At 43.3% G+C, this 27,539-nt stretch overlaps 1 protein-coding gene across 11 annotated transcripts in view; it reads left to right on the top strand.

The window, feature by feature from the left end:
- LOC118359829 (ankyrin repeat and SAM domain-containing protein 1A-like) overlaps positions 1–27,539 on the top strand; it is a 120,819-nt gene that overhangs the window by 31,976 nt on the left and 61,304 nt on the right. For 10 of the 11 annotated variants that reach the window (XR_008083062.1, XM_052482198.1, XM_035738643.2 and 7 more), the window contains exons 2-9: positions 3,088–3,168; positions 4,710–4,866; positions 5,841–5,906; positions 21,820–22,116; positions 26,353–26,428; positions 26,576–26,677; positions 26,812–26,898; positions 27,063–27,232. Coding sequence is in view for 10 of the 11 variants with exons in the window: in XM_052482198.1 (XP_052338158.1) it covers positions 3,088–3,168; positions 4,710–4,866; positions 5,841–5,906; positions 21,820–22,116; positions 26,353–26,428; positions 26,576–26,677; positions 26,812–26,898; positions 27,063–27,232 (1,036 nt within the window). In the remaining variant the exon portion in view is untranslated. The remainder of the gene's footprint in view (positions 1–3,087; positions 3,169–4,709; positions 4,867–5,840; positions 5,907–21,819; positions 22,117–26,352; positions 26,429–26,575; positions 26,678–26,811; positions 26,899–27,062; positions 27,233–27,539) is intronic. The other variant, XM_035738641.2, reaches the window with a different exon arrangement.

Raw genomic sequence — 27,539 nt, 5'->3', positions numbered from 1 at the left:
CATGTTCTTTTCACATGGTTCATTTAGAATGTTCTCACTGTGCAGTCACATCCCAGTGGTACTGTAGGCCCGATTTTGGCATGGCATTCTATCCTCCCAGGACCCTGGCTTCCATTTGCCTGTTTAACTACTCTCTCTGTCTCTCTATCCGCTGATTAAAAGAAACAAACCATCTCAGCTGACAGCTGAGTTCAGTTTTAAGTGGATGACAGATCTACAGCTATATACCATTTAAGCCTGTATATCCCCTAGCCCAGACCCTTCAATAAAAGCTCTCTAACCACATTTGATGCAGTGGCGGGGGACAAAGTGATCAAAGGGTGGGTTGATAATGCCGTTAATGGACTAATTATGCACATACCGAAATGAGGTCATTTTCAGATTGTGTTGCACAAATATTGGATAACTGGCTATTCCACTGCACTGAGGCTGAACAGAGATGTTTTATAATGATATAGTAGTGTTTTCCAGGGCTATGTAGGTAATGACTGAATTAAGATACTATGTTCCTTCCTGATAGGCCTATGTTTGCTTTAGGCAATCATGAGGAACTCGGTATGGTTTGCACTTGTATGTTTGTTGATGTAAAGGGGGCTTTGTGGGTGTGGCTGGGCTATGTGCTTGGTGGACACTGACCTGTGACACCAACCTGGCTGCCCTCCTGCTGTGTTAGTTTTTGTGTGTACATACTGTACCAACCCCCTCCCTCCTCCACTGCCGAGTGCTGCTGGCTTGGCCCATGCTTCCTCATTCCTTTCCCTTTCCCTCTCCCTCAGTCCTGTGGTACAATTCCTTAGGGAGCGCCTCCCACCTGGGTTTGATCTGGACTGGGCTGAGCTAGGCTGTGAACTAGAGGTCGACCAATTAATCGGAATGGCCGATTTTAATTAGGGGCGATTTCAAGTTTTCATAACAATTGGAAATCCTTTTTTTTTTTTTTTACTCCTTTATTTAATCTTTATTTAACTAGGCAAGTCAGTTAAGAACACATTCTTATTTTCAATGACGGCCTGGGAACGGTGGGTTAACTGCCTCGTTCAGGGGCAGAACGACAGATTTTCTTGCAACCTTACAGTTAACTAGTCCAACGCTATAACCACCTGCCTCTTGTTGCACTCCACAAGGTGACTGCCTGTTACTCGAATGCAGTAAGCCAAGGTAAGTTGCTAGCTAGCATTAAACTTATCTCATAAAAAACAATCAATCAATCATAATCACTAGTTAACTCCACATGGTTGATCATATTACTAGTTTATCTAGTGTGTCCTGCGTTGCATATAATCTGACTGAGCATACAAGTGTTTGACTGAGCGGTGGTAGGTAGCCGCAGGCTCGTAAGTATTCATACAAACAGCACTTTCGTGCGTTTTGCCAGCAGCTCTTCGTTGTGCATCAAGCATTGCGCTGTTTATGACTTCAAGCCCATCAACTCCCGAGATGATACTGGTGTAACCGATGTGAAATGGCTGGCGAGTTAGCGAGGTGCGCGCTAATAGCGTTTCAAAGGTCACTCGCTCTGAGACTTGGAGTGGTTGTTCCCCTTGCTCTGCATGGGTAACGCTGCTTCGATGGTGGCTGTTGTCGTTGTGTTGCTGGTTCGAGCCCAGGGAGGAGCGAGGAGAGGGACTGAAGTTATACTGTTACACTGGCAATACTAAAGTGCCTATAAGAACATCCAATAGTCAAATGTTAATGAAATACAAATGGTATAGAGGGAAACAGTCCTATAATTCCTATAATAACTACAACCTAAAACTTACCTGGGAATATTGAAGACTCATGTTAAAAGGAACCACCAGCTTTCATATGTTCTCATGTTCTGAGCAAGGAACTTAAATGTTAGCTATCTTGCATGGCACATATAGGACTTTTAGGTTCTTCTCCAACACATTATTTAAACCAAATTGAACATGTTTCATTATTTATTTGAGGCTAAATTGATTTTATTGATGTATTATATTAAGATAAAATAAGTGTTCATTCAATATTGTTGTAATTGTCATTATTACAAATACATTTAAAAAATCGGCCGATTTAATCCGTATCCGCTTTTTTTGGTCCTCCAACAATCGGTATCGGCGTTGAAAAATCATAATCGGTCGACCCCTACTGTGAACCACGGCACACAACAATACAGCCGAGGCCTGGACGTCATCAGTTTTGTTCAGCCACACCCACCTAGTATTCCTAGCCCTGTATAGGCCCTCCCTCTGGCTGTGTGGGAATACACTCAGATCTCATTCAGCAGGGAGATAACATTGTGGATCGTACAGGTGACTGGCAAAATAAAGGAACCACTAACATAATGTCTTCATAGGGCATTGGGCCACCAGAACAGCTTCAATGCACCTTGGCATAGATTCCACAAGTGTCTGGAACTGTTTTGGAGGAATGCCACACCATTCTTCCACGAGAAATTCCATGTTTTAGTGTTTTGTTGATGGTGGTGGAAAATGCTGTCTCAGGCGCCGCTCCAGAATCTCTCTTAAGTGTTTAATTGGGTTGAACTCTTTAAACCCCCTATGCTCCTTTGAGACCCCTCTTTCAAAGTCACTGAGACTTCTTCTAGCAGTGGTAGACAAAAATATCTAATTTACATAAGCATTCACACTCCTGAGTCAATGCATGTTAGAATCACCTTATGCTGTGATTACAGCTGTGAGTCTTTCTGGGTAAGTCTCTAAGAACTTTGCAATATTACAATATTTTCCCATTCTTTAAAACGTTATTCATGCTCTGTCAAATTGGTTGTCGATCATTGCAAGACAACCATTTTCAAGTCTTGCCATGAGTCAAAACTGCAACTCGGACACTCACTGTCTTATTGATAAGCAACTCCAGTGTAGATTTGGCTTTGTGTTTTAGGTTCTTGTCCTGCTGATGGGTGAATTCATCTCCCAGTGTCTGGTGGAAAGCAGACTGAACAAGGTTTTCCTCTAGGATTTTGCCTGTGCTTTGCTCCGTTTTGGAATGATTTTTATCCTGAAAAACTCCCCATTCCTGAAAGGAGTAATTAAGCTCTTCCCTCACCTGAATTATACAGTGACCTTTGTTACATGATCTAATGTTCCCTCTTTCTCTCCACAGTATCTGGAGGGGTCCTAATGTAAACTGTGTGGACAGCACTGGATATACTCCTCTACACCACGCTGCCCTAAATGGACACAGGTCGGTCTATAGCGAGTCCTGTTCTTTTGTCATGGGAGTTTAGATTTATTGCCATTGGTGTGAGTTGGGGACACCCTGTGTGAAATGCAGGGCTTGAGATAAGCTTTTTTTTCCACTGGTCCATTGGGCAAGTAGGACAGATTAAAAATATATATATTAAAAAAAATGTTTTTACTTGTCTGAAAGCTCACTTGTTCAACAATGTAAAACAAATCTGTAACACCATGGGCCAAAACAGTGACTGAAAACAATTGTTTCAGCAAGGAACTGTTGGTTGTTGGTCTCTAATCCCATGTATTGTATATCCTGCCGTTGTGGCCTTGAGCAAGTCACCCCACAAAGTAAAATACTGTGCGAATAGGCTACTGTGTAAAATGTATGTTGTCAACCCTTCATCTGGAAAGCTACTGGGTCTGCAGGCTTTTGACCCAACCCTGCTTAAACATACCCGAGTCAGTTTATCAAGGTGAGCTTATCGAGTCAGTTTATCAAGGTGAGCTTATCGAGTCAGTTTATCAAGGTGAGCTTATCGAGTCAGCTTACCAAGGGACTCTTAAGCAGGTGATTCTTTACAATGTGTTAGTGCAGGGCTGGAGCAAAATCCTGCATACCCAGTAGCTCTCCTGGACTCTCCTGGAGGATGGTTTGCCACCCTGCAACATTACAGTTACAACCCGATACTTTCTTTTGTCTCTAAAATCATTCCCTCATTCAATGAACGAGGAATCAAATGGCTGAGGTGGGTGACTTTAATGTAAGGTAGCTAACTAAGACATGTTTCCCTGTTTTGTTTGTCTAGAATATGTCATTTTCAGGGGAGATCTTGACAGCATATGAGTTACTTGTCAAATAGGCTATTCTAAGATTATTTATTTTTTACAATGTCAGAATTGCATGGCCAGTATTGAATAGAGGAAAATCCCAGCTTTCCAATGGTGCCAGAATTATTTCACCCTGTTTTGAGCGTTTTACAACCGGAGTATCCAGCATTAGTTTAATCTGCACACCCGTATCAACTGTGTGACGGCCATTTTGTGGTTGAACACAAGTGACTGTGGGAAGTTGTTTCGGACGTTGGATATGACAATATGATGAATACATGCTAATACCTGAATAGATAACCAGCAAGATAACCAGCCGAACTACACAATATGTTTGTCTGATGCTTATAATTATTTTACCTCCCCCAGGCTCGCTTTATTAATAAATATAAAACGCATCGTGTGACTGCATGATTGAAAGACCGCTCGTGCCTGTCAATGCAGGCTTACAACAATTATTTGCTGATGCACTCTGCAGAGATTGGGAGGACAGTGTGCAACACATCCCATCCACGTTTATTACATGTTCATTTGGACAACTTAAATCTATAATCTGCTTGTCCCACTATGTGTTTTACCTGCCCCTGGCAAGAGGACAAGCATTAGTGTTCAGCGCTGAAATGCTATAATTATGGGGTTAACAATGACACTGTTTACTGTCAACATCACCTACATAATGAACATGTACAACTCTTCTGACCCCGTTTGTCCCATCCGCAGTGAGGTAGTGGAGGCGCTGCTACGTAACGAGGCCTTGACCAACATCGCTGACAATAAGGGCTGCTACCCCCTGCACCTGGCCGCATGGAAGGGGGACCAAAGGATCGTCAGGCTACTCATTCACCAAGGCCCCTCACACCCCAAACTCAACGAGCAGGTCTGACTTCCCCCTACTACCTGTAGCTCCCTTTTCACTATCCATGTTCCCCTTTCCCACACCTCAATGAATCAGTCTTCCTCTGCTCAGAGTAGCAATGCTTTTAAATGTTTTTTATCAATCTGATCTGTGTATGAGAAGGAAGGAACAGGTCTGTGCAGTTAACATTTCATAACTCACAAACTAGACCATGAGCTCTAGTGTTACTTCCTGTTCCTGTCAGTCACATGCAGTCTTAAAGAGCGAGATCTGGCCTATACAGCTCATCATTCATTTACACATTTGACCTCGCTGAGCTCCTTTCTATAGAATTGCTTTTCAACTAAGTACAATGTGGACGGTCTTACTCGACTCGCTCTGTCTGTGGTTTGCCGAAACCATTTCCCTTTCTTTGGGAATTGCATTTTGTAGAATACAGTATGGAATAGCTTGTTTTTTCACTGCAAAACCATACACATTAACTGCATTGCAGCATGAATTCAAATGCACTAATATTTGTGTTGAAGCGACGAGACGCCAGCCAAGTGAATGTGTCTTGATTGATCTGTTTATGTTGTAACGTGTTAAAACCAGGCATGGTGTGTAGAGACTGCAAACTGCATAACCACCAGCAGCACCTTCAGTCTTTAACCTGTCCTGTCTGTGATCTCAGTATCTTTACCATTTGGGAAGAAATGACCCATTATGAGGCAATGTTTACCATCACTGTAGTACTTACCAATAGTACTTCAGAGACATTTGAGTGTATTAGACTCTCAGTTTGCAGCCATGTTAATGTATTTCTTTGATCCATTGCCATCACATTTTGTGTCATTTCTCTTCAACAATATGCCTGTTCATAAACACCTGTTCATTCATTAACTCAACTTTGTTCATATTTCTGTTAATTTATTTTGATACATTTTTGCAACTGACAGTCATTCATTGCCTGTATGTGAGTGAAAAACCATTGCCTCATTTATCTTCCCTCCTAGAGCTCCTCTGTAGAGCACAAAGATTTGAAACGCTGTGGGCCCTTTGACCTGCATATTAATGCCAAGGTGTGTACCCAGATACAGACAGACCGACAGACTGCCCTATTATGCGCTTTCCTGCTTCCAAAGTATGCACACAGCTAGTTGCGCACCAGCTGTTCGCCATGCTTGGGTTTGATGCTTGGGTTTGATGCTGAGCTTGATGCTTAGGTTTGATGCTTGGGTTTGCACTGCCGGTCTGTTTATCAAAGATAAGAGAACTGGACACTGACTTTTTTACTTTTTCTGGGCACATATCTTTTGATTTCTTGGGGTTCTTTCTCTAGATAATTTCATCTTCTGGCTTGCGTAAGGCGGTAAGGCGTCCCGGCAAAATAAGTAGTGGAGGTACGTCGTACCGGTAAAACATGAGCCTATCACGATAATTAAAACAAAAATGTCAACAAACTGTAGGCTATTACAATCATTTTGATCATTACCGCATGTCAAAGGCATGAACAATTAGCAAATGGACTTGAAAACGGGTGGATTTGATTTACAGTACCAGTCAAAAGTTCGGACACACTTACTCATTCAAGGGTTTTTCTTTATTTTTACGATGACGTAACCCATGGAATTATGTAGTAACCCAAAAGTGTTAAACATATCAAAATATATTTTAGATTTGAGATTCTTCAAAGTAGCCACCCCTTGTCTTGAAGACAGCTTTGCACACTCTTGGCATTCTCTCAACCAGCTTCATGGGGGAATGCTTTCCAACAGTCTTGAAGGAGTTCCCACATATGCTGAGCACTTGTTGGCTGCTTTTCCTTCACTCTGTTGTCCAACTCATCCCAAACCATCTCAATTGGGGTGACTGATGATTGGGGAGGCCAGGTCATCTGACACATCACTCTCCATGGTCAAATAGCCCCTACACAGCCTGTAGGTGTGTTTTGGGTAATTGTCCTGTTGGAAAACAAATGATAGTCCCACTAAGCGCAAACCAAATGGAATGGCGTATTGCTACAGAATGCTGTGGTAAGCCATGCTGGTTAAGTGTGCCTTGACAATGTCACCAGCACCCCTACACCATCACACCTCCTCCATGTTTCACAGTGGGAACCACACATGCAGAGATCATCCGTTCACCTACTCTGCGTCTCTCAAAACACGGCGGTAGGAACCCAAAATATCAAATTTTATATTGATATAAATATCAAAATATCAAATTTGGACTCATCAGGCTAATGGACAGACTTCCACCAGTCTAATGTCCATTTCTCATGTTTCTTGGCCCAAGCAAGTCTCTTCTTATTGGTGTTCTTTAGTAGTGGTTTCTTTGCAGCAATTCGACCATGAAGGCCTGATTCACAGTCTCCTCTGAACAGTTGATATTGAAATGTGTCTTTTACTTGAAATCTGTGAAGCATTTATTTGGGCTGCAATTTCTGAGGTTGGTAACTGTAATGAACCTATCCTCTGCAGCAGAGGTAACTCTGGGTCTTTCTTTCCTGTCGCGGTCTTCATGAGAGCCAGTTTCATCATAGAGCTTGATGGATTTTGCGACTGCACTTGAAGAAACTTCCAAAGTTCTTGAAATGTTCCATATTGACTGACCAGGTCTTAAAGTAATGATGGACTGTTGTTTCTCTTTGCTTATTTGAGATGTTCTTTCCATAATATGGACTTGGTCTTTTACTTAATAGGACTATCTTCTGTATACCACCCCTTGTCACAACACAACTGATTGGCTCAAACGCATTAAGAAGGCAAGAAATTCCACAAGTCTAACTTTTAACAAGGCACACCTGTTAATTGAATTGCATTCCAGCTGACTACCTCATGAAGCTGGTTGAGAGAATGCCAAGAGTGTGCAAAGGTGTCAAAGGCAAAGGGTGTCTAGTTTGAAGAATATAAAATATAAAATAACACTTTTGTTGGTTATTGCATTATTCCATATGTGTTATTTCATAGTTTTGATGTCTTCACTATTATTCTACAATGTAGAAAATTGTAAAAAATAAAGACAAACCCTTGAATGAGTAGGTGTGTCCAAACTTGACTGGTACTGTTTAACCTACACTCCAAAATGCATTGTAGTTCGAACAGAACACTGGCAGAGATGAGGCAGAGATGAGTGGCCAACAGCAGTGGCCGACAGCATAAATTATGGCCTAATGATGATTGCTAAATGTCCTTACAATTTCTGGTGTTTTGTGTAACAGATGTCTCTTTCCATTCACCACTGTTTAGAGGCTGGAAATGTGTTGTGAGTGGATGAATGTGCACGGGTAGCCTAGTAAAGGAGCCTTCTGATGTGATTGTTTGTCAAACTGATGAATACATCATGACTGGTTGGGTTTATGTCACAATAAAAGGTAATACATTGTAAAAGTTAAATGATACATCTTTACGACTAGGCCCACAGAGATCATACTAATATTATACAGTATTTGTAATTATATGATTAGGCCCAAGAATTCATTCTACTTTCACCACTGCCTTCTGGTTCCTGAGAAGTAATTGTTAAAGTTGAATTTGCAATGTTATTACTGTTGCTGCTGTTGTTCCATAGTAAATTTTTCTGTTTACACAGTCACATGACGTTGAAGAACTTTGATGATCATCCTCTTTGGGATCATCCTCTCTCATTAGTCATGAATATGAATCAATCCCTTGGGGACAGAATAGGGATGTGGCGGTCATGACATTTTGTCAGCCGATTATTGTCATGCAAAAGACTGCCAGTGTCATGGTAATTGCCGTTAATTAACATAAACACGTTTAGCATCTCCTGGTCTCCATCAACACGTTTAGCATCTCCTGGTCTCCATAAACACAATTAGCGTCTCCTGGTCTCCATCAACACGTTTAGCATCTCCTGGTCTCCATAAACACAATTAGCATCTCCTGGTCTCCATCAACACGTTTAGCATCTCCTGGTCTCCATCAACACGTTTAGTATCTCCTGGTCTCCATAAACACGTTTAGTATCTCCTGGTCTCCATCAACACGTTTAGCATCTCCTGGTCTCCATCAACACGTTTAGCATCTCCTGGTCTCCATCAACACGTTTAGCATCTCCTGGTCTCCATCAACACGTTTAGTATCTCCTGGTCTCCATCAACACGTTTAGCATCTCCTGGTTTAGCATCTCCTGGTCTCCATCAACACTCCTGGTCTTAGTATCTCCTGGTCTCCATCAACACGTTTAGCATCTCCTGGTCTCCATCAACACGTTTAGCATCTCCTGATCTCCATCAACACGTTTAGTATCTCCTGGTCTCCATCAACACGTTTAGCATCTCCTGGTCTCCATCAACACGTTTAGCATCTCCTGGTCTCCATCAACACGTTTAGCATCTCCTGGTCTCCATCAACACGTTTAGCATCTCCTGGTCTCCATCAACACGTTTAGCATCTCCTGGTCTCCATCAACACGTTTAGCATCTCCTGGTCTCCATCAACACGTTTAGCATCTCCTGGTCTCCATCAACACGTTTAGTATCTCCTGGTCTCCATCAACATGTTTAGTATCTCCTGGTCTCCACACCTACAAGCTGCTGATGCGTCTTTGGAACATCTACTTTTAAAAAAGTCTAAAAACCAATTGAATATACAACATCACAATAAATCCATTACTTATTTTAGAATGGCCCTTTATCAAATGGTCATTGGAAAAAAGACCTGCCACACACGTTCCTTTTTTCAATGATGCTCTCTCCTCTCGCTCTCTTTCTCTCCTCTCGCTCTCTCTCTCTCCCCTTGTACCTGCAGCTAACCAGTGCTTCAAATCAAAGTTTATTTGTCATGTGCGCCGAATACAAGAGGTGTAAATCTTACAGTGAAATGCTTACTTACAGGCTCTAACCAATGGTGCCAAAAAAAAGGTATGTGTAGTTAAGTAAATAAATAAAACAGTGGAAAGACATTTGAAAAAAAGAGTAGCAAGGCTATATACAGACACCTGTTAGTCAGGCTTATTGAGGTAGTATGTACATGTAGGTATCGTTAAAGTGACTGCATACGTGATGAACAGAGAGTAGCAGAAGAGTAAAAAGAGAGGTTGGCGAGTGGTGGGACACAATGCAGATTGCCCGGTTAGCCAATGTGCGGGAGCACTGGTTGGTCGGGCCAATTGAGGTAGTATGTACTTGAATGTATAGTTAAAGTGACTATGCATATAAGATAAACAGAGAGTAGCAGCGGCGTAAAATCTTTTAGTTTCCAGAGGGGGAATAGGCTTTGTCGTGTCCTCTTCACGACTATCTTGGTGTGTTTGGACCAATCTAGTTTGTTGTTGATGTGGACACCAAGGAATTTGAAGCTCTCAACCTGCTTCACTACAGCCCTGTCGATGAGAATGGGGACGTGCTCGGTGCTCCTTTTCCTGTAGTCCACAATCATCTCCTTAGTCTTGGTTACATTGAGGGATAGGTTGTTATTCTGGCACCACCCGGCCAGGTCTCTGACTTCCTCCCTATAGGCTGTCTCGTCGTTGTCGGTGATCAGGCCTGTTGTGTCGTCAGCAAACTTAATGATGGTGTTGGAGTCGTACCTGGCCATGCAGTCGTGGGTGAACAGGGAGTACAAGAGGGAATTGAGCACGCACCCCTGGGGTGCTCCAGTGTTGAGGATCAGCGTGGCAGATGTGTTGCTACCTACCCTCACCACCTGGGGGCGGCCTGTCAGGAAGTCCAGGATCCAGTTGCAGAGGGAGGTGTTTAGTCCCAGGATCCTTAGCTTAGTGATGAGCTTTGAGGGTACTATGGTGTTGAACGCTGAGCTGTAGTCAATGAACAGCATTCTCACATAGGTGTTCCTTTTGTCCAGGTGGGAAAGGGCAGTGTGGAGTGCAATAGAGATTGCATCATCTGTGGATCTGTTTGGGCGGTATGCAAATTGGAGTGGGTCTAGGATTTCTGGGATAATGGTGTTGATGTGAGCCATTACCAGCCTTTCAAAGCACTTTATGGCTACGGACGTGAGTGTTACGGGTCTGTAGTCATTTAGGCAGGTTGCCTTTGTGTTCTTGGGCACAAGGACTATGGTGGTCTGTTTAAAGCATGTTGGTATTACAGACTCAATCAGGGACATGTTGAAAAAGTCAGTGAAGACACCTGCCAGTTGGTCAGCACATGTCCGGTGCACACGTCCTGGTAATCCGTTTGGCCCCGCAGCCTTGTGTATGTTGACCTGTTTAAAGGTCTTACTCACGTCGGCTACGGAGAGCGTGATCACACAGTCGTCCGGAACAGCTGATGCTCTCATGCATGCCTCAGTGTTGCTTGCCTCGAAGCGAGCATAGAAGTGATTTAGCTCGTCTGCTAGGCTCATGTCACTGGGCAGCTCGCGGCTGTGCTTCCCTTTGTAGTCTGTAATAGTTTGCAAGCCCTGCCACATAAGACAAGCGTCGGAGCCGGTGTAGTACGATTCAATCTTAGCCCTGTATTGACGCTTTGCCTGTTTGATGGTTCGTCGCAGGGCAGGGCAGGATTCCTTGTAACCTTCCGAGTTAGAGTCCTGCACCTTGAAAGCGGCAGCTCTACCCTTTAGCTCAGTGCAAATGTTGCCTGTAATCCATGGCTTCTGGTTGGGGTATGTATGTACAGTCACTGTGGGGACGATGTCCTCAATGCACTTATTGATAAAGCCAGTGACTGATGTGGTGTACTCCTCAATGCCATCGGAAGAATCCCGGAACATGTTCCAGTCTGTGATAGTAAAGCAGTCCTGTAGTTTAGCATATTCTTCATCTGACCATTTTTTTATAGACCGAGTCACTGGTGCTTCCTGCTTTAATTTTTGCTTGTAAGCAGGAATCAGGAGGATAGAGTTGTGGTCGGATTTACCAAATGGAGGGAGAGCTTTGTACGCGTCTCTGTGTGTGGAGTATAGGTGATATATAATTTTTTTCCATATGGTTGCACATTTAACATGTTGATAGAAATTTGGTAGAACTGATATCAGTTTCCCTGCATTAAAGTCTCCGGCCACTAGGAGCGCTGCCTCTGGGTGAGGGGTTTCCTATTTACTTATTTCCTTATACAGCTGACTGAGCCCGGTCTTAGTGCCAGCATCTGTCTGTGGTGGTAAATAAACAGCCACAAAAAATATAGCTGAGAACTCTCTAGGCAAGTAATGTGGCCTGCAATTTATCACAATATACTCAACTTCAGGCGAGCCAAATCTAGAGACTTCCTTAGATTTCGTGCACCAGCTGTTGTTTACAAATATGCACAGACCGCCCCCCTCGTCTTACCTGAGTGTGCTGTTCAATCCTGCCGGTGCAGTGTGTATACTTCTAGCTGAATATCCATGTCGTCATTCAGCCACGATTGCGTGAAGCATAGAATATTAGTTTTTATGTCCCGTTGGTAGGCTATTCGTGATCTTACCTCTTCTAGTTTATTGTCCAATGATTGCACGTTGGCGAGTAATATTGACGGTAATGGCAGCTTTCCTAGTTGTCTTCTGCGGGTCCGGACGAGGCATCCGGCTCTTCGTCCTCTCCGTCGGGATGTCTGCCCTGTGGGTTGTTTGGAGAATATCGTGTGAGTCCTGCTTGCTGCTGCTGTTGTTGAAGAAATCTTTGTCAAATTCGAGGTGAGTGATCACTGTCCTGATATCCAGAAGCTCTTTTCTGCCGTAAGATTTGGTTGCAGAAACATTATGTACAAAATCATTTACAACTATCGCGAAAAAAACCCAATATCGCACAGTTGGTTAGGAGACCGTAAAACGGCGGCCATCTCCTCTGGCGCCATCTTGATGTGCTTCATTTGAGAAACCAGGTGAAACCAGGTGAAATCTGTTGGGGAGCATCGATATTAACATGTTTTCTCAACAAAACCATATTTCACTAAACTGTTGACAGCCCCCCTGCGCGCTGGAGAATAAAGGAGAGAGAGAGAGGAGGAGATGGAAACACATGGAGGTGAGATATTCTATATAGCTAATGGGAATGTGTCACCCAATTGATTAGGAAAATATTTTTTAAAATCCCTATTACTAGGCTGAACAAAATCAAATACGAATTCAATAATTGTAGGCTAACTGTAAACCGCCCTGCACAATCAATGAACCAACAGCATGGCCTCGGGCTGTATGTTCTCTCCCAGACTCATGGATCGACATTTAAAGCGTAGCATAAGGTAACCAGTCCAGCTGGTACAGCCACACTCAAAGGAGATTACTCAAATTTGGGGCGGCAGGGTAGCCTAGTGGTTAGAGCATTGTGCTAGTAACCGAAAGGTTGTAAAGTTCAAATCCCCGAGCTGACAAGGTACAAAATCTGTCATTCTGCCCCTGAACAGGCAGTTAACCCACTGTTCCTAGGCCGTCATTGAAAATACGAATTTGTTCTTAACTGACTTACCTAGTAAAATAAAGGTTCAAAAAAATGTATTTTTTATTTTATTTATTTAAGTATGCACCAAGGATACCTTAAATCAGTTTTGCTTTTTCCTTTCTCTGCCATGCGTAATATGCGGTAGAATTGTATTTCGGGCCTGGGCTCATAAGCTTATGCATTAGCATGCATCATCTCTAATGCTCTCTGCTCATATGCATAAGCACTGGGTGTTTTGAATGAATCATCACCTTAAAGCGCTGTTGTTGTGTTTTGGCTTTGAAACAACATCCACTACAACCATGTTTTACACTGTTTCAACCTGCTGTTGATCTTCTTTCTTCAAACTAATCATCACAGTAAGGTGAGTTTTAGAAGTATTTTAGGCCTTCTGATGTGGTTTCCCATTGCATTTGCATTGATGTCAGAGGGGTTAGAGGGACAATAAAGCCCTGAGTACCAGGCCATTAGAACCTGATGGAGGACAATGGAGCCCTGAGGACCAGGCCATTAGAACCTGCTGGAGGGACAATAGAGCCCTGAGTACCAGGCCATTAGAACCTGATGGAGGGAAAATAAAGCCCTGAGTACCAGGCCATTAGGACCTGATGATAGTTAGCTGGTACTAGCTGGTACTACCATGTTTATCCATTTTAGTGACGTAGGTACTGTGTGTCCTGAGTCATGTCTGACCTGTGCCTGTTCCGTGGTGTTGCTGTTTACATTTTACTTTGTGCACTAGACATGTAGGTGCTCTCGTTTGTCGAGGGTCATTTACATCCTGCTGTATGTGTAGAGGCACCATTTAACATTCAATCTAGCCTAATGACAGAGGCAATGTCACATTCACAGCAAATTGAGGCTAACATCATCACTGGAGCGTTGAGAGTTCAAAGGTTGTGTTTTGTGGAAAGCATCTTGAAATTAAACTCTGAAATTGTGTCACATTTCCTCAGTGCTAACTTCAGCGTCTTAGTTTTGGGTGCCTTAAAGCGGCATGCAGAATATGTTTTACCAAAAACTGCATCATGGTGTTGGGACCATCAAACATGTGTAATTAATGCTCTTCTTAATGCAAACATTTTTATATGTGGTTTAGTTGACAGACTGACCAGTTGCCGTCTGTGGAGGTTAGCTTCTCTGTTGGTTTTGGAATACAGCAGTATCGGGTCCAATACCTGGCCACATTAGACCTAAATAATGGATAAGCTGTAATGAATACACTGTAAGTCAGAAACATGGATGGATGCTCTGGCAGTGGTCACAGCGGTGGTTATTGTGATGGCATCATGTGACTGGGGATCTCTCTCTGGGTCATTCCAGTTCCTACCATCTCAGTTGTGTTGTTAGAACCATAGAAACGTCTTCCAAGGAGAGGGAGCTTCTCTGTATACCTGTGTCTTTACATCAATGTCAGGCAGAGTGTGCTCTCTGCTGAGTGTGTGTGTGTGTGTGCTGAGTGTGTGTGTGTGTCTATCTCCCTCTCTGTTTTTCTGCATGCGATTCTGTACCACTATGGAAGAGGGCAAGGGAGAGGGGGGACGTTGTCATGGTAACCGTGCCACGGCTGATTGGTCATGCAGCAGCGGTGACTGACCCAGTGGAACACGGACCCAAAGTTAGCTAGCTAGAGATGGTAGGGGCAGTTGTGGGCATGGATTTATGGAGGAGGGGCCTTTAAGTGCAGGCTCTCCCCCTCAGGGAAGCGCCGTAGCTCAGCCTGGACACCGCTCCAACAGCCCCCTCTCTCTGTCCTCATGGCCCCGTGCTGCCCAGCTCTAATGTTTATTCAGCTTTGATACAGCAACGCTCTCACAGTGTTAACGTCTCCAATGGGCTTGCCACTTTGATGATATTCCAATAGTGCCCCAATAAGGAAAAGCGATTCATCATAGATGCGGCAAAGAGGTCAAACAAACTCGACCAAAACATTGGAATTGCGGTGAAAACGCATGGGGGAAAGATCCCGAAACTCCTCATTGCCCCAACACTTGTTCATCGTCACCAATCAGCTGCATTACAGTTAAAAACGACTTTGACCACCACCACTGATTTCTGAATGCTAGCTATGCTAACCAACTCATACGAACAGGGGTTAGCACTTAGCAATCACTTCTTTTAAACCTGAAAAGGGACAGCTTCTAAATGTTTTGCAGCAAAAACAGCCACATATATCCAAATTGGATTTAAATAACCACGTTGTGTCCCTGTTAAGAATATCCAGATTTGTTGAATGTGTGCCAATATGGTCAATGGAATGGTCTGCATTCCATTGACTCCTTTTCCACATCCATGGAAGCTTGATTGTGCCCCCAGGGAGCCCCTCTCTCTCACCCAGACTGACCTAGATAACCTAGATTTGTCTGTTTTAATATTGATCTGGGGACCAACATATAACACCTAGTCATCATTCCTTGCTTATTGTTGTTCTCTGGCTCCTATTTTGAAAACAATGTTTTCTACAGAAAAAGCCTTCTGTTGATAGTGGTGGTATTTGCAAGGTACGTGCTGCTCATGATGAAGTATTTCAATGCTGCATGTCTAACAGTCTTCGGTCTCCAATATAGGTCACCTGTCTAACAGAATGTAAATTCAGATGGTTGGCTTAGTGCTGTAAATATGAACACAGACACAGTCACCGTCACGCAGCCAGCTCCCCAGCTTTACACTCTCTATAGAGAGTGAATGAGATGGCACTGGCACCGACTTAGAGAGACACTAATATACACACTGCTGCAGTAGACCTACAGTGTCCTGAAAATAATACCAAAGAAACCTGTGTGAAATTTCAGCAAGTTCAGTGTGGTATGAGACCTAATATTGAATGGCAATGTGAAGTATTTTTTTTAAAGACTGCTGCCTTATCGGAGTGGCCAGCTTGTCTGAGGAGGGGAGGTCTTGCTTGCCGCGGACACACTGCTAGCGTTCACACTGGCTTCACCTCAGCCCTTGTGTACATCTATTGCCACACGTCACCTCCGACACTAGCCCCTTTTCTCACTCCTATCACCCTCATCATTCCTTTCTCTGCTGCCATACGGATATTAGATGCTTGAGACCGAGGAGGGTATCTGTCCATGTGATAGGCAGGTTGCTTTTCTGTTCATTCTCTTGGAAGCATAATCACATGTAGTATATGTTTGGTTTTTGTGCTCTAGAATGCTCTAGTGTTTTTTCTCTTGATGTGTGTTTCTTTTCTCTTGATGTGTGTCTTTTTTCTCTTGATGTGCGTGTCTTTTTCTCTGTCTTTTTCTCTTTGTGTGTCTTCTCTTGATGTGTGTGTCTTTTTTCTCTTGATGTGTGTGTCTTTTTTCTCTTGATGTGTGTCTTTTTTCTCTTGATGTGTGTCTTTTTTCTCTTGATGTGTGTCTTTTTCTCTTGATGTGTGTCTTTTTCTCTTGATGTGTGTCTTTTTTCTCTTGATGTGTGTCTTTTTTCTTTTGATGTATGTGTCTTTTTTCTCTTGATGTGTGTCTTTTTCTCTTTATGTGCGTGTCTTTTTGAGTGTCTTTATCTTTGTCTTTCTCTTTGTGTCTTTCTCTTGATGTGTGTCTTCTTCTCTTTGTGTGTGTCTTTTTCTTTTTGTGTGTGTCTTTCTCTTTGTCTTTTTCTCTTGATGTGTGTCTTCTTCTCTTGATGTGTGTGTCTTTTTTCTCTTGATGTGTGTCTTTTTTCTCTTGATGTGTGTGTCTTTTTTCTCTTGATGTGTGTCTTCTTCTTTTTTTTCTCTTTTTGTGTGTCTTTTTTTCTCTTTGTGTGTGTCTTTTTCTTTTTATGTGTGTGTCTTTCGCTTTGTCTTTTTCTCTTGATGTGTGTCTTCTTCTCTTGATGTGTGTCTTCTTCTCTTGATGTGTGTGTCTTTTTTCTCTTGATGTGTGTCTTTTTTCTCTTGATGTGTGTCTTTTTTCTCTTGATGTGTGTCTTTTTTCTCTTGATGTGTGTCTTTTTCTCTTGATGTGTGTGTCTTTTTCTCTTGATGTGTGTGTCTTTTTCTCTTGATGTGTGTGTCTTTTTCTCTTGATGTGTGTGTCTTTTTCTCTTGATGTGTGTGTCTTATTTCTCTTGATGTGTGTGTCTTATTTCTCTTGATGTGTGTGTCTTATTTCTCTTGATGTGTGTCTTTTTTCTCTTGATGTGTGTCTTTTTTCTCTTGATGTGTGTCTTTTTTCTCTTGATGTGTGTCTTTTTTCTCTTGATGTGTGTGTCTTTTTTCTCTTGATGTGTGTGTCTTTTTTCTCTTTATGTGCGTGTCTTTTTCTCTGAGTGTCTTTATCTTTGTCTTTATCTTTGTGTCTTTATCTTTGTCTTTATCTTTGTGTCTTTATCTTTGTGTCTTTCTCTTGATGTGTGTCTTTCTCTTGATGTGTGTGTCTATCTCTTGATGTGTGTGTCTTTTTCTCTTTGTCTTTTTCTCTTTGTGTGCGTCTCTTTTTCTCTTTGTGTGTGTCTTTTTCTCTATGTGGGCACTGAATGAGAAACAGAGATTTACAATTCTGTGTGTGTACTGCGAGTAGTGTGTGTACTGCGGGGGTGGGGGGGTAGTGTGACGTAACCCCGCCTAGCCTTCGCGCTGCACGAGCACGTCACTACTCAGAGGTCACTAGTCGCTCCACGTTAGCATCTCAGCCAGTAGCCCTACACATGTTTCTTCTCTTCCGGAACTGGACAATTCTAGTGTGAGTGAGTATGACTGAGCATTTCAAAGGGCACAGAAAAAGAACTTCAATCTGAATCTTTACTACGACAAAGACACATTTGTCATGTACTGTACTTTTGTGGAATCTATGACTGTCTGTTCATACTGGGTTCATATTGAATGTTCTCTCCAGGAATACCTACACACTAACACACACACTTGAATTACATAATGTACTTATCCTTGTCTTGATTGTAGCTGCCCATCAGTCAACTCTGCCCTTTGTATGACCAGGACGTGTGTGTGTGTGTGTGGCATTCCTTTATGTTAGCATGAGAACGTCTGTTGGTTTGCCGTTTCACGTGGACCTCTGTGTGCAGTACGCTAGTGTGGAGGGAAGGAGGCGGCTCAGGGTAGGTCTGATTCATGCTGCTCACCCTCCGCTCTGCTCCGGCACAGAGAGGCCAGCCATGGCTAATACTATCAGATGTTGTCAGACTCACAGCCATGGAACGAACAGCACTGGCCACACCACTAGGATGGAGAGTAGCTGGGATTTTTTTTATGTGTCTTACAGCTAGACACTGATCATGTTTTTTTGCCTTGACAAATCTGTCTCCCCTCCTGCTGTAAGTCTTAAGAAGGTCTTGGTTTTTGCAGGTAGAATTAAATAGGCCATTATCAGTGGTTAGCCAGCACACATACAGTGGGTAGGTTGAAGCTGGTTTCTATTTGGATATTTTTATGGTTGATTTATCCAGCTTTTACAAGTATACCCAAAGCTATAAAACATGTTCCTCTGAAGTAGCCCGCATGTAACAGTAGGGAGTAAATCTCTTTTAAAAAGCTTTGGATGACAAAACGGTTGATGTGTGTCACAGATGCGAGACGGAAGGCTCCTTTTTGTGTGGTCGTGCCATGTCCCTGCAGCAGAAAGAGAGGGAGACCGAGAGAAACCAAGAACAAGAGATCCTTAATTTAGACCAAAAACACATAGGGGAAACGGGAAGAAACAAGTTGTCAAATCCCAAACCGACAAAACCGCAGTAGAATTGAAATCGCGGGGGCTTGTGGTTTATTTCCACAAACGGAGGCTTTTTATTTTCGAGTGTTTTCTTCTGTGCTGTGGTCTTTGTTTAGTGCAGTTCACACAAGGCCAGTCTCAGCCACTCTGTCTGTCCTTCTCTCTCCGCATCTCCAGAAAAGCAGGTGGCGTTTTGTTTTCCCTCTGCTCTGATCATATCTCCTCCTCTCTTTCAGCTCAAGCTGTCTGTGAGGGACTACCTCTCCTCTCACACTCTCTCTCACACTCTCTCACACTCTCTCTCACACTCTCTCACACTCTCTCACACACTCTCTCACACTCTCTCACACTCTCTCTCACACTCTCTCTCACACTCTCTCTCACACTCTCTCACACTCTCTCTCTCACACACGCATCTGGAGCCTCTGCTTTGTGTCAAGTCAGAGAGGAGGGGCCAACACCTATCCTGGGTGCCCTGTAACCTCCCCCTAATCCCTGTCTCATGGCCCTGCTTCGGAGACTCCATAACTGGCAGAATAGAGGCCCAGCTGGCACCTCCTCCCACAGGGTGTGATCCAACCTGGCACACCGTGTGTGGGTATTCTCCTGCCAGCTGTCGGCTCCCCCGCTGTGGCATGACTGACACTCGGGCACAATTGTGACTGGCACAGAGAAGCTAGGCTAGGGGGGGGTCTAGGGGTTTCTCTTACAACGGCATCAGTAATTCATTCATTATCTTTCGGCTTGCATTATGTTTATCATTAAACCTGTATGCAAAACCTGTGTGTTCGCTCTCAGACCTGTCGTCGACAGCATACTTGCCTGTAAACCAGGGGTTCCCAAACTGTTTTGGCCCGCGACCCCATTTTGATATAAAAAAAAGGGAGCAATGTCAAAAATGAATCAACGGCCAAATGTTGACTATTTTAATTGGGGCTATTACAGTCTTAAAAATCTTGAGTACTTTTGAGAGTATGGTTTGAAATGACTGAAATTCATCAGAAAAGTATTGGGAAGTTAATCATCTATAATCTTCGGTTTAGAGAAGAACATCATTGATAGTTATTTTCCTCCTATTCAGATGTAGTGCCTGGTCTGGTCTCCTCTGTTCTAATGAGCCCTGGGCGGTTTGTGGGCATTTTAGAGGGAAACAGAAGATGTGTTCCTGAGCTTTTGTAGCTTAAACGGTTCAAAGGAAAGAGACACATTTGTAGGAAGAAAACACAAACCGCTCTGTTTTATTACATCCACGTCTCGCGGTCACTGATGTAACCCCGGTTCTAAGAACCAAGATTGATTTTAAAATGTTTTATATACAGTACCAGTCAAAAGTTTGTACACACCTAGTCATTAAAGGGTTTTTCTTTATTTTTTACTATTATTTACATTGTAGAATTATAGTGAAGACAAGTTATGAAATAACACATATGGAATCCATGTAGTAACCAAAAAAGTGTTAAATAAATCCAAATATATTTTAGATTCTTCAAGGTAGGCACCGTTTGCCTTGATGACAGCTTTGCACACTCTTGGCATTCTCTCAACCAGCTTCATGGGGTAGTCACCTGGAATGCTTTTCCAACAGTCTTGAAGGAGTTCCCACATTATGCTGAGCACTTGATGGCTGCTTTTCCTTCACTCTGCGGTCCAACTCATCCCAAACCATCTCAACTGGGTTGAGGTCAGGTGATTGTGGGGGCCAGGTCTATCATTGAGTTGGAAATGCATTGGATATGAAGACCATTATTCAGTCTCAGCTGATCTATCAGACTCTATGTATTGTACACCCCCTTCTGGCTGCTGGTGGTAGGACCTGAAAATAAGAGTGGAGATTTGAAAACAAGCCCACTCTACTGAATATGCTGCTGACATAGGCTAGAGGATATTTGTAATGATGTTAACATGTTGTTACAATATTCATACATGGGTCTTATCCCATCTTGCGGTGTTATGAAATGATCTCTAATATTTTCTGTTTGATATAGAGATTACATTTGGCTACGGCATATGCTGCAACTCACTCATCTTCCGCTTTATCTTGGAGTGTGGTTGCTTTTTGAGTGGAAAAGCCTGTTGTAATGTTGTCATAGTGAACATATTAGTTTGATCCTTTCTCTCTGCACTCGGAGATGATCTGCATTTAAAGATCGTTGCTCTGTCCACTCCGTCTGCCTTCCTGTGTCGTCAGAAATGTGACATTTGACCATCCATCCGTTGTTCTGCTCTCAGGGACACTGACTGTATTGACATGAGTCTTATCCCTCTAGCACTGTAGCTCGCTGGGTCACCTTGGTAACGTATGCTTGCCGCCTCTGCATGTGAAGCGCTGCATGGATTACACTCACCACGCTTTGTGTCTGTCACCACAACACTCACCTCTCTCTCACACTGATGGTCACCCCCATCTCTGTCTGCATGAAGCAGTTACTTAAACAACCAAGCGACACATGACATATTGTCATCACAGAAGTGTCTTTCCTGAGTCTGGTGGCCTTTACTAAATGTCAACAGACTGTCCTTTCGTCACATTTATAGCAGGCCATGATATATAATAAGGAGCTGTTAGCCAGCTCTACTCAACAGGGACTGTTACCAATCATGACTTCAGTCCCCTCTCCCCAGCAACCCCTGCTCTCAGCCAGCCAGCGCTCCCCTTTGGCTTTGTCATCCTGGTTGGTGCTCCTGGAAAACCTGCTGATGCACAACCAAATTTCGAAATTGCACCTATTGTATTATACTATTCTAACCCTCAACAGTAAGTTGAGACCCCGACTGAGTTCCTAAATGGGGGCAACCTCATTGGAAATTCATCCTCGTGCCTTCAAAAAATGTGGGCCACCAGTTGCCCAACCCTGATCTGACCGTGACTCACTTAATGCACCCTTCCTTCTGTACTCCCAATACCCACCACACCTACTTCTATCTCAACCACCTCTATGTTGATGCTCACCCCTTGCCTTCAATTCCTGGTCGCCCCCCCCAACAGAACAACGACAACGAGACCCCCCTCCACTGTGCCGCCCAGTACGGCCACACCCAGGTGGTGCGTCTGCTGCTGGAGGAGCTGACCGACCCCACCATGAGGAACAACAAGTTTGAGACGCCGCTGGACCTGGCGGCGCTCTACGGCCGTCTGGAGGTGGTCAAGCTGCTGCTCACCGCCCACCCCAACCTGCTCTGCTGCAACACCAAGAAACACACGCCGCTGCACCTGGCGTCACGCAACGGACACCTGGCCGTGGTGGAGGTGCTGCTGGCGGCCGGCATGGACATCAACTACGAGGTGAGGACTGAGGGGAACACAGGGTCTGTTGTCTCCTGCGGGCTCAATTATTATTTTCAATGTGTTGGTGTGAGAGTGTAGAGTTGTGTGTATGTATAGAGACAGAATGCGTCTGTAATAATATTTTGTATAAACATAATGTGGTTTGTTGTGATTGGATCTTGGATGGCTTCATCTGCTGTTTCCAGCATTTAAGCCTACATACAGTGCATTCGGAAAGTATTCAGACCCCTTGACTTTGTCCACATTTAGTTACGTTACAGCCTTATTCTAATATTAAATAAATCATCAATCTACACACAATACCCCATAATGACAAAGCGAAAACAGGTTTTTAAAGAAGTTTGCAAATATATTTCCAATTAAAAACTGAAATATCACATTTACATAAGTACTCAGACCCCTTTAATCAGTACTTTGTTGAAGCACCTTTGGCAGCGATTTACAGCCTTGAGTCTTCTTGGATATGATGCTTGGCACACCTGTATTTGGTAAATTTCTGCAGATCCTCTCAAGCTCTGTCAGTTTGGATGGCAAGCGTCGCCGCGCAGCTTTTTTCAGGTCTCTCCAGAGATGTTCGATCGGGTTCAAGTCCGGGCTCTGGACTGGTCACTCAAGGACATTCAAAGACTTGTCCCGAAGCTACTACTGCGTTGTCTTGGCTGTGTGCTTAGCAGGGTTGGGTAGGTTACTTTCTGTAACCTGTTACAGTTACCTGTCCCGGATTATAATCAGTAATGTAACTTTTGGATTACCCAAACGCAGTAATGTAATCTGATTACATTCCGTTACTTTTAGATGACTTTCCCCTTAAGAGGCATTCGAAGAAGACAACAATGTATGTTACCAATTGAACCAGATCTATTGCAGGATAAATCAATGTTAAAGTTTACATAGCTGGCCATATATGGATGTTAAATTTTACTTTATGGGTTGGTTATGTAGGCTTCTTCTAACCCATCGCTTTCTACTTCATATAATAATGAGATTAAATTATAATTATATAAATTATATAATTGCATTAAAAACCAAAGTCTCAGAATTTCAGTCATCACAATAAATGTTATATCCCTTGATCTTCAAGAATAGGACTTGGAAGTATAGATTAACCAAATTGTTTTACCTGTGCATGACCCCAAGACTAAGGACTTATTAGCCAGCCCTACACTGTTGTTCATGATTTTGTTGTCATGCAGGACTGATTGGGCTCATTGATTAGAGTTGAAAAATAAATGCTCCGCTCATGGAATGGCATGCTTTGAGCACTACTGAAAAGTACTATTTACATGTGAAAAATGAATGCCACATTCTGCATTTGCTATAGGCCGATTGTTCAACTTTTTGTTGGTGATGTCTTGATAATATGCAGCTGTTTAAAGGGCAAATCCACAGATGAAACAATAACAAAACAGCCTGCCTCTGTTTTGGTAAAAAGCTGAGTGATGGGTCTGGAGAAATGTAACAACTCTCAGATTAATAGACAGAGCTATGGATGCAAGGACTGACCATCCATGATATCAACATTATTGTTTTAACCATGCTATGAGGCTATACAGTGTTTGTTTACATTTGCAATGTTTACAAACATTGGAGGAAAACCATCTTATATTTTGGGTTCTCATGGAGTGAGACAGTTGAACTAAGCTCATGAGGCATTTATAAGTTATATTCTTCAAGAATCTATATATATATATATATGTATCCAAAAATGGATGTAGAAACTACAGATTGCCCCTTTAAGTCTATCAAAAGTGTGCGACTTTGAACGCGTGTCCATTAAGCCTATGGATTCAAAAAATGTATTAGCATGAATTAAATTGAGCAATAAAAGCCCCACTTTTATTCCATAGGCTGGGATCCGCACTGTGCAGCTGTTACAAGAGCACATGGTTCACTTGGCTGTCCACTGGTTTCCATAACAATGATTGATAGGCAACTCAAACTAGTTTAATTCAACCATTATTGGGTTCAAATACACATTTAGATTTGTGAACAGCCATCCACAGCAACAACAATCTGTAAGCTGTAAATAGCTAAATGAGAGAGCAGCAGTGTGAATCACATCAATGTGCTATGTAGATAACAATACGTAATATCTGTATCTCCGTAGACTACACCACTGCTGTCATCCTTACCTCCAAGTGTTTATTTAAGTTGTATGATCTTTGGATGCCGACAGCAGTCACACCATTGGAAGACAGCTTGGACTGTAGCCTACAAAAGCCTATTTCTGCTCTTTTCCCACAATCCATCAAACCCATTTGGTGTGTCATCGTAGTGGTCTCTGACTTGTGGTCAGACTCGCTCAGGTGGAACAAACTTAAACTTGCTCCTTTTTTCAATGCTTAATTGAATGTCATTGAGAAAACATAAGTGTCAAAGATTTTTGTTTTTTTACAAATATCCTTTCTGAATTTAAAAGTAATCCTTAAAGTAATAACATTTTTCAAAAGTATCTGTAATCTGATTACAATGTTTTTGCTGGTAACATAACGGATTACAGTTACCAGTTTTTAGTAATCCCTTACATGTAATAGATGACATGTAATCCATTACTCCACAACCCTGGTGCTTAGGGTTGTTGTCCTTTTGGAAGGTGAACGTCGGCCCCAGTCTGAGGTCCTGAGTGCTCTGGACCAGGTTTTCATCAAGGATCTCTTTGTACTTTGCTACGTTCATCTTTCCCTTGATCCTGACTAGTCTCCCAGTCCCTGCCGCTGAAAAACATCCCCACAGCATGATGCTGCCATCACCGTGTTTCACCGTAGGGATGGTGCCAGGTTTCCTCCAGACGTGGTGCTTGGTATTCAGGCCAGGAATCTTGTTTCTCATGGTCTGAGAGTCTTTAGGTGCCTTTTGGAAAACTCCAAGCAGGCTGTCAAGTGCCTTTTTCTGAGGAGGCTTCCGTCTGGCCACTCTACCGTAAAGGCCTGATTTGTGGGGTGCTGCAGAGATGGTTATCCTTCTGAAATGTTCTCCCATCTCCACAGAGGTACTCTGGAGCTCTGTCAGAGTGACCATCGGGTTCTTGGTACCTCCCCTACCAAGGCCCTTCTCCCCCTATTTCTCAGTTTGGCCGGGCAGCCAGCTCTAGAGAGAGTCTTTGTAGTTCCAAACTTCTTCCATTTAAGAATGATGGAGGCCACTGTGTTCTTGGGGACCTTCAATGCTGCAGAAATGTTTTGGCACCCTTCCCCTGATCTGTGCCAAGACACAATCCTGTCTCGGAGCTTATGGACAATTCCTTCGCCTTCATGGCTTGGTTTTTGCTCTGACATGCACTGTCAACTGTGGGACCGTATATAAACAGGTGTGTGACTTACCCAAATGTTGTCCAATCGATTGAATTTACCACAGGTGGACTCCAGTAAAGTTGTATAAACATGTCAAGGATGATCAATGGAAGCAGGATGCACCTGCTCTCCATTTCGAGTATCATAGTAAAGGGTCTGAGTACTTATTTAAATAAGGTATTTAATTATGATCTTTTTTTTAATACATTAACAAACAAAAAAACAGTTTTCACTTTGTCATTTTGGGGTATTGTGATGACGATTTTTATTTATTTAATGCATTTTAGAACAATGCAGATACTAACAAAATGTGGAAAAGGTCAAAAGGTCTTGATACAACCCTATTGAGCTCTTTATTTAGGCTAAAGAAATGATGGCTTTTGGGCCTATCCCCTTTCTTATACCAAACTGTGCCATCCATCTGTCGTGTCCTACCTCCACTCCCCTCCTCTCTGCTGTATAGCAGGTCTGGGCCAATGTCAAGAGTCCTTCAGGCTCTGCTTCCTGCAGGTTCCCATTAGCATGGTGCTGCGAGCTGGAAAATGATCTGCTTTGATTCCTCAACCAAATAATTGTCCGTAGCAAAACACGCTGGGGTGGCATTCGGCGGGGTATAAGTAAACTCGCCAAACTTCTATTTCACGCAGGTCAAACCTGTCCTGTGTGTTCAACAAGTATCCTGCAGGTTTAGCTTTAAGCTGTATGTCCTAGCTGACCAAGATAAGAGGAGTGGAATTGAAGTCAGTGGTGCAGTGGGATAGATGGGTCTTCACCTGTTCCTCTCAGCAGGGAGGGTCAGGAGGGTTAGAGATCTGACCTCTGCTGTGCTGCATGTTACTTGCGGGGAGTCTACTTTGATGTCTTTACGTGCTTTGTTATTGCTCAACCTTGCACTGTGTCGATTCCTGTTGAATTGTGGTGTGTTTGTTGGGTCTCTCTGCAGACGGAGAAGGGCAGCGCCCTCCATGAAGCAGCTCTCTTCGGGAAGACTGACGTGGTGCAGAAACTTCTGCGTGCAGGTCAGACACCGATGCCTCCAAGACGCAACACAACACATTTCTACAACTGGCGAATGATGCAGATATATGGCATAACCCTCTGCTCATTTGTCAGTCCTCTCCTAATCCCCTGCTCTGTCCTCTGTGTCTCCGTTTGTCCTGCTCCAGGGGTTAATGTGAACATGGTGGACAGCAAGGGCCTGACTGCGCTGGACACTGTCAGAGAAATGCCCTCTCAGAAGAGCCGACAGATAGCAGCTCTAATCCTGGGTAAGAAGTACAGATCTCATTGGTTCCCTATGGGACTTAAAGAAGGTTACCTTGACCACAAACTGATTTCACAGATTTTTTTGTCTCACTAATGATATTATTTGAATGACCTTTTCTTCCGCAACTCTCTGCAGGCCATATGTCAGGAAATCCCCCTGTTTTACACTTGCCTCCTCCCCCTGTCCCACCACCTAATGAGAGCCCTAGCCTTGGGAAAAAAGGTATGTCACAGCGATACAGGAAACCTTGAATTGAGTGAGCAGTGACAGGATATGGTGTTTAACACGTAACCACCAGCCAAGGCTGTGTGCTGGTGTGAAGTTGTTCATGTCCTCCTGTTTTTGGATTGAGCGTCAATATATGAAGACGCGTATGTGTGTTCTAGGTGAGCTGGGGGTGGTGAGTGAGCTGATCTCAGGGCTGGCCCCGGGGCCTGAAGAGGAGAGCCCGTATGAGGCTCTGTTCGAGGCCACTTCCTGTCACTCTTTGGACAGTCTGACCAGTGGCAAGTCCTCCGACAGGGACTCTGGACGACCTGATAGTGAAGCCGGAAAGGTTTGTCTGGAACTGCGTTACACTACAGAAACACACAACATGTGACAGAGATTTTGAGTCGATGGGCATCTAAATACTTTTCCTCCACTAGAGGGCAATGGTTCTCTGCATGTAATTGTTGTTGAGTTGAGTGGACTGGATTTACAAATCTTCCTGTCAGAATTTTGACAGCATATTTCTTAAAGACCAAATCTATGTTTGAATTCAAGGCTCCAGTTCTCATCTTTTCAGCCAACCTTGTAGTTCAAGATAATGTGTCATAATGTCTGAGCACAATCACTGATTTCATTCTCCGTTTGCCAATTAC

The sequence above is a fragment of the Oncorhynchus keta genome, chromosome 27 (genome assembly GCF_023373465.1).
Source record: "Oncorhynchus keta strain PuntledgeMale-10-30-2019 chromosome 27, Oket_V2, whole genome shotgun sequence".
Taxonomy (NCBI): domain Eukaryota; kingdom Metazoa; phylum Chordata; class Actinopteri; order Salmoniformes; family Salmonidae; genus Oncorhynchus; species Oncorhynchus keta.
The sequence above is the reverse complement of the archived record's forward strand: the minus strand, read 5'-3'. Positions and strand labels throughout refer to the sequence as shown.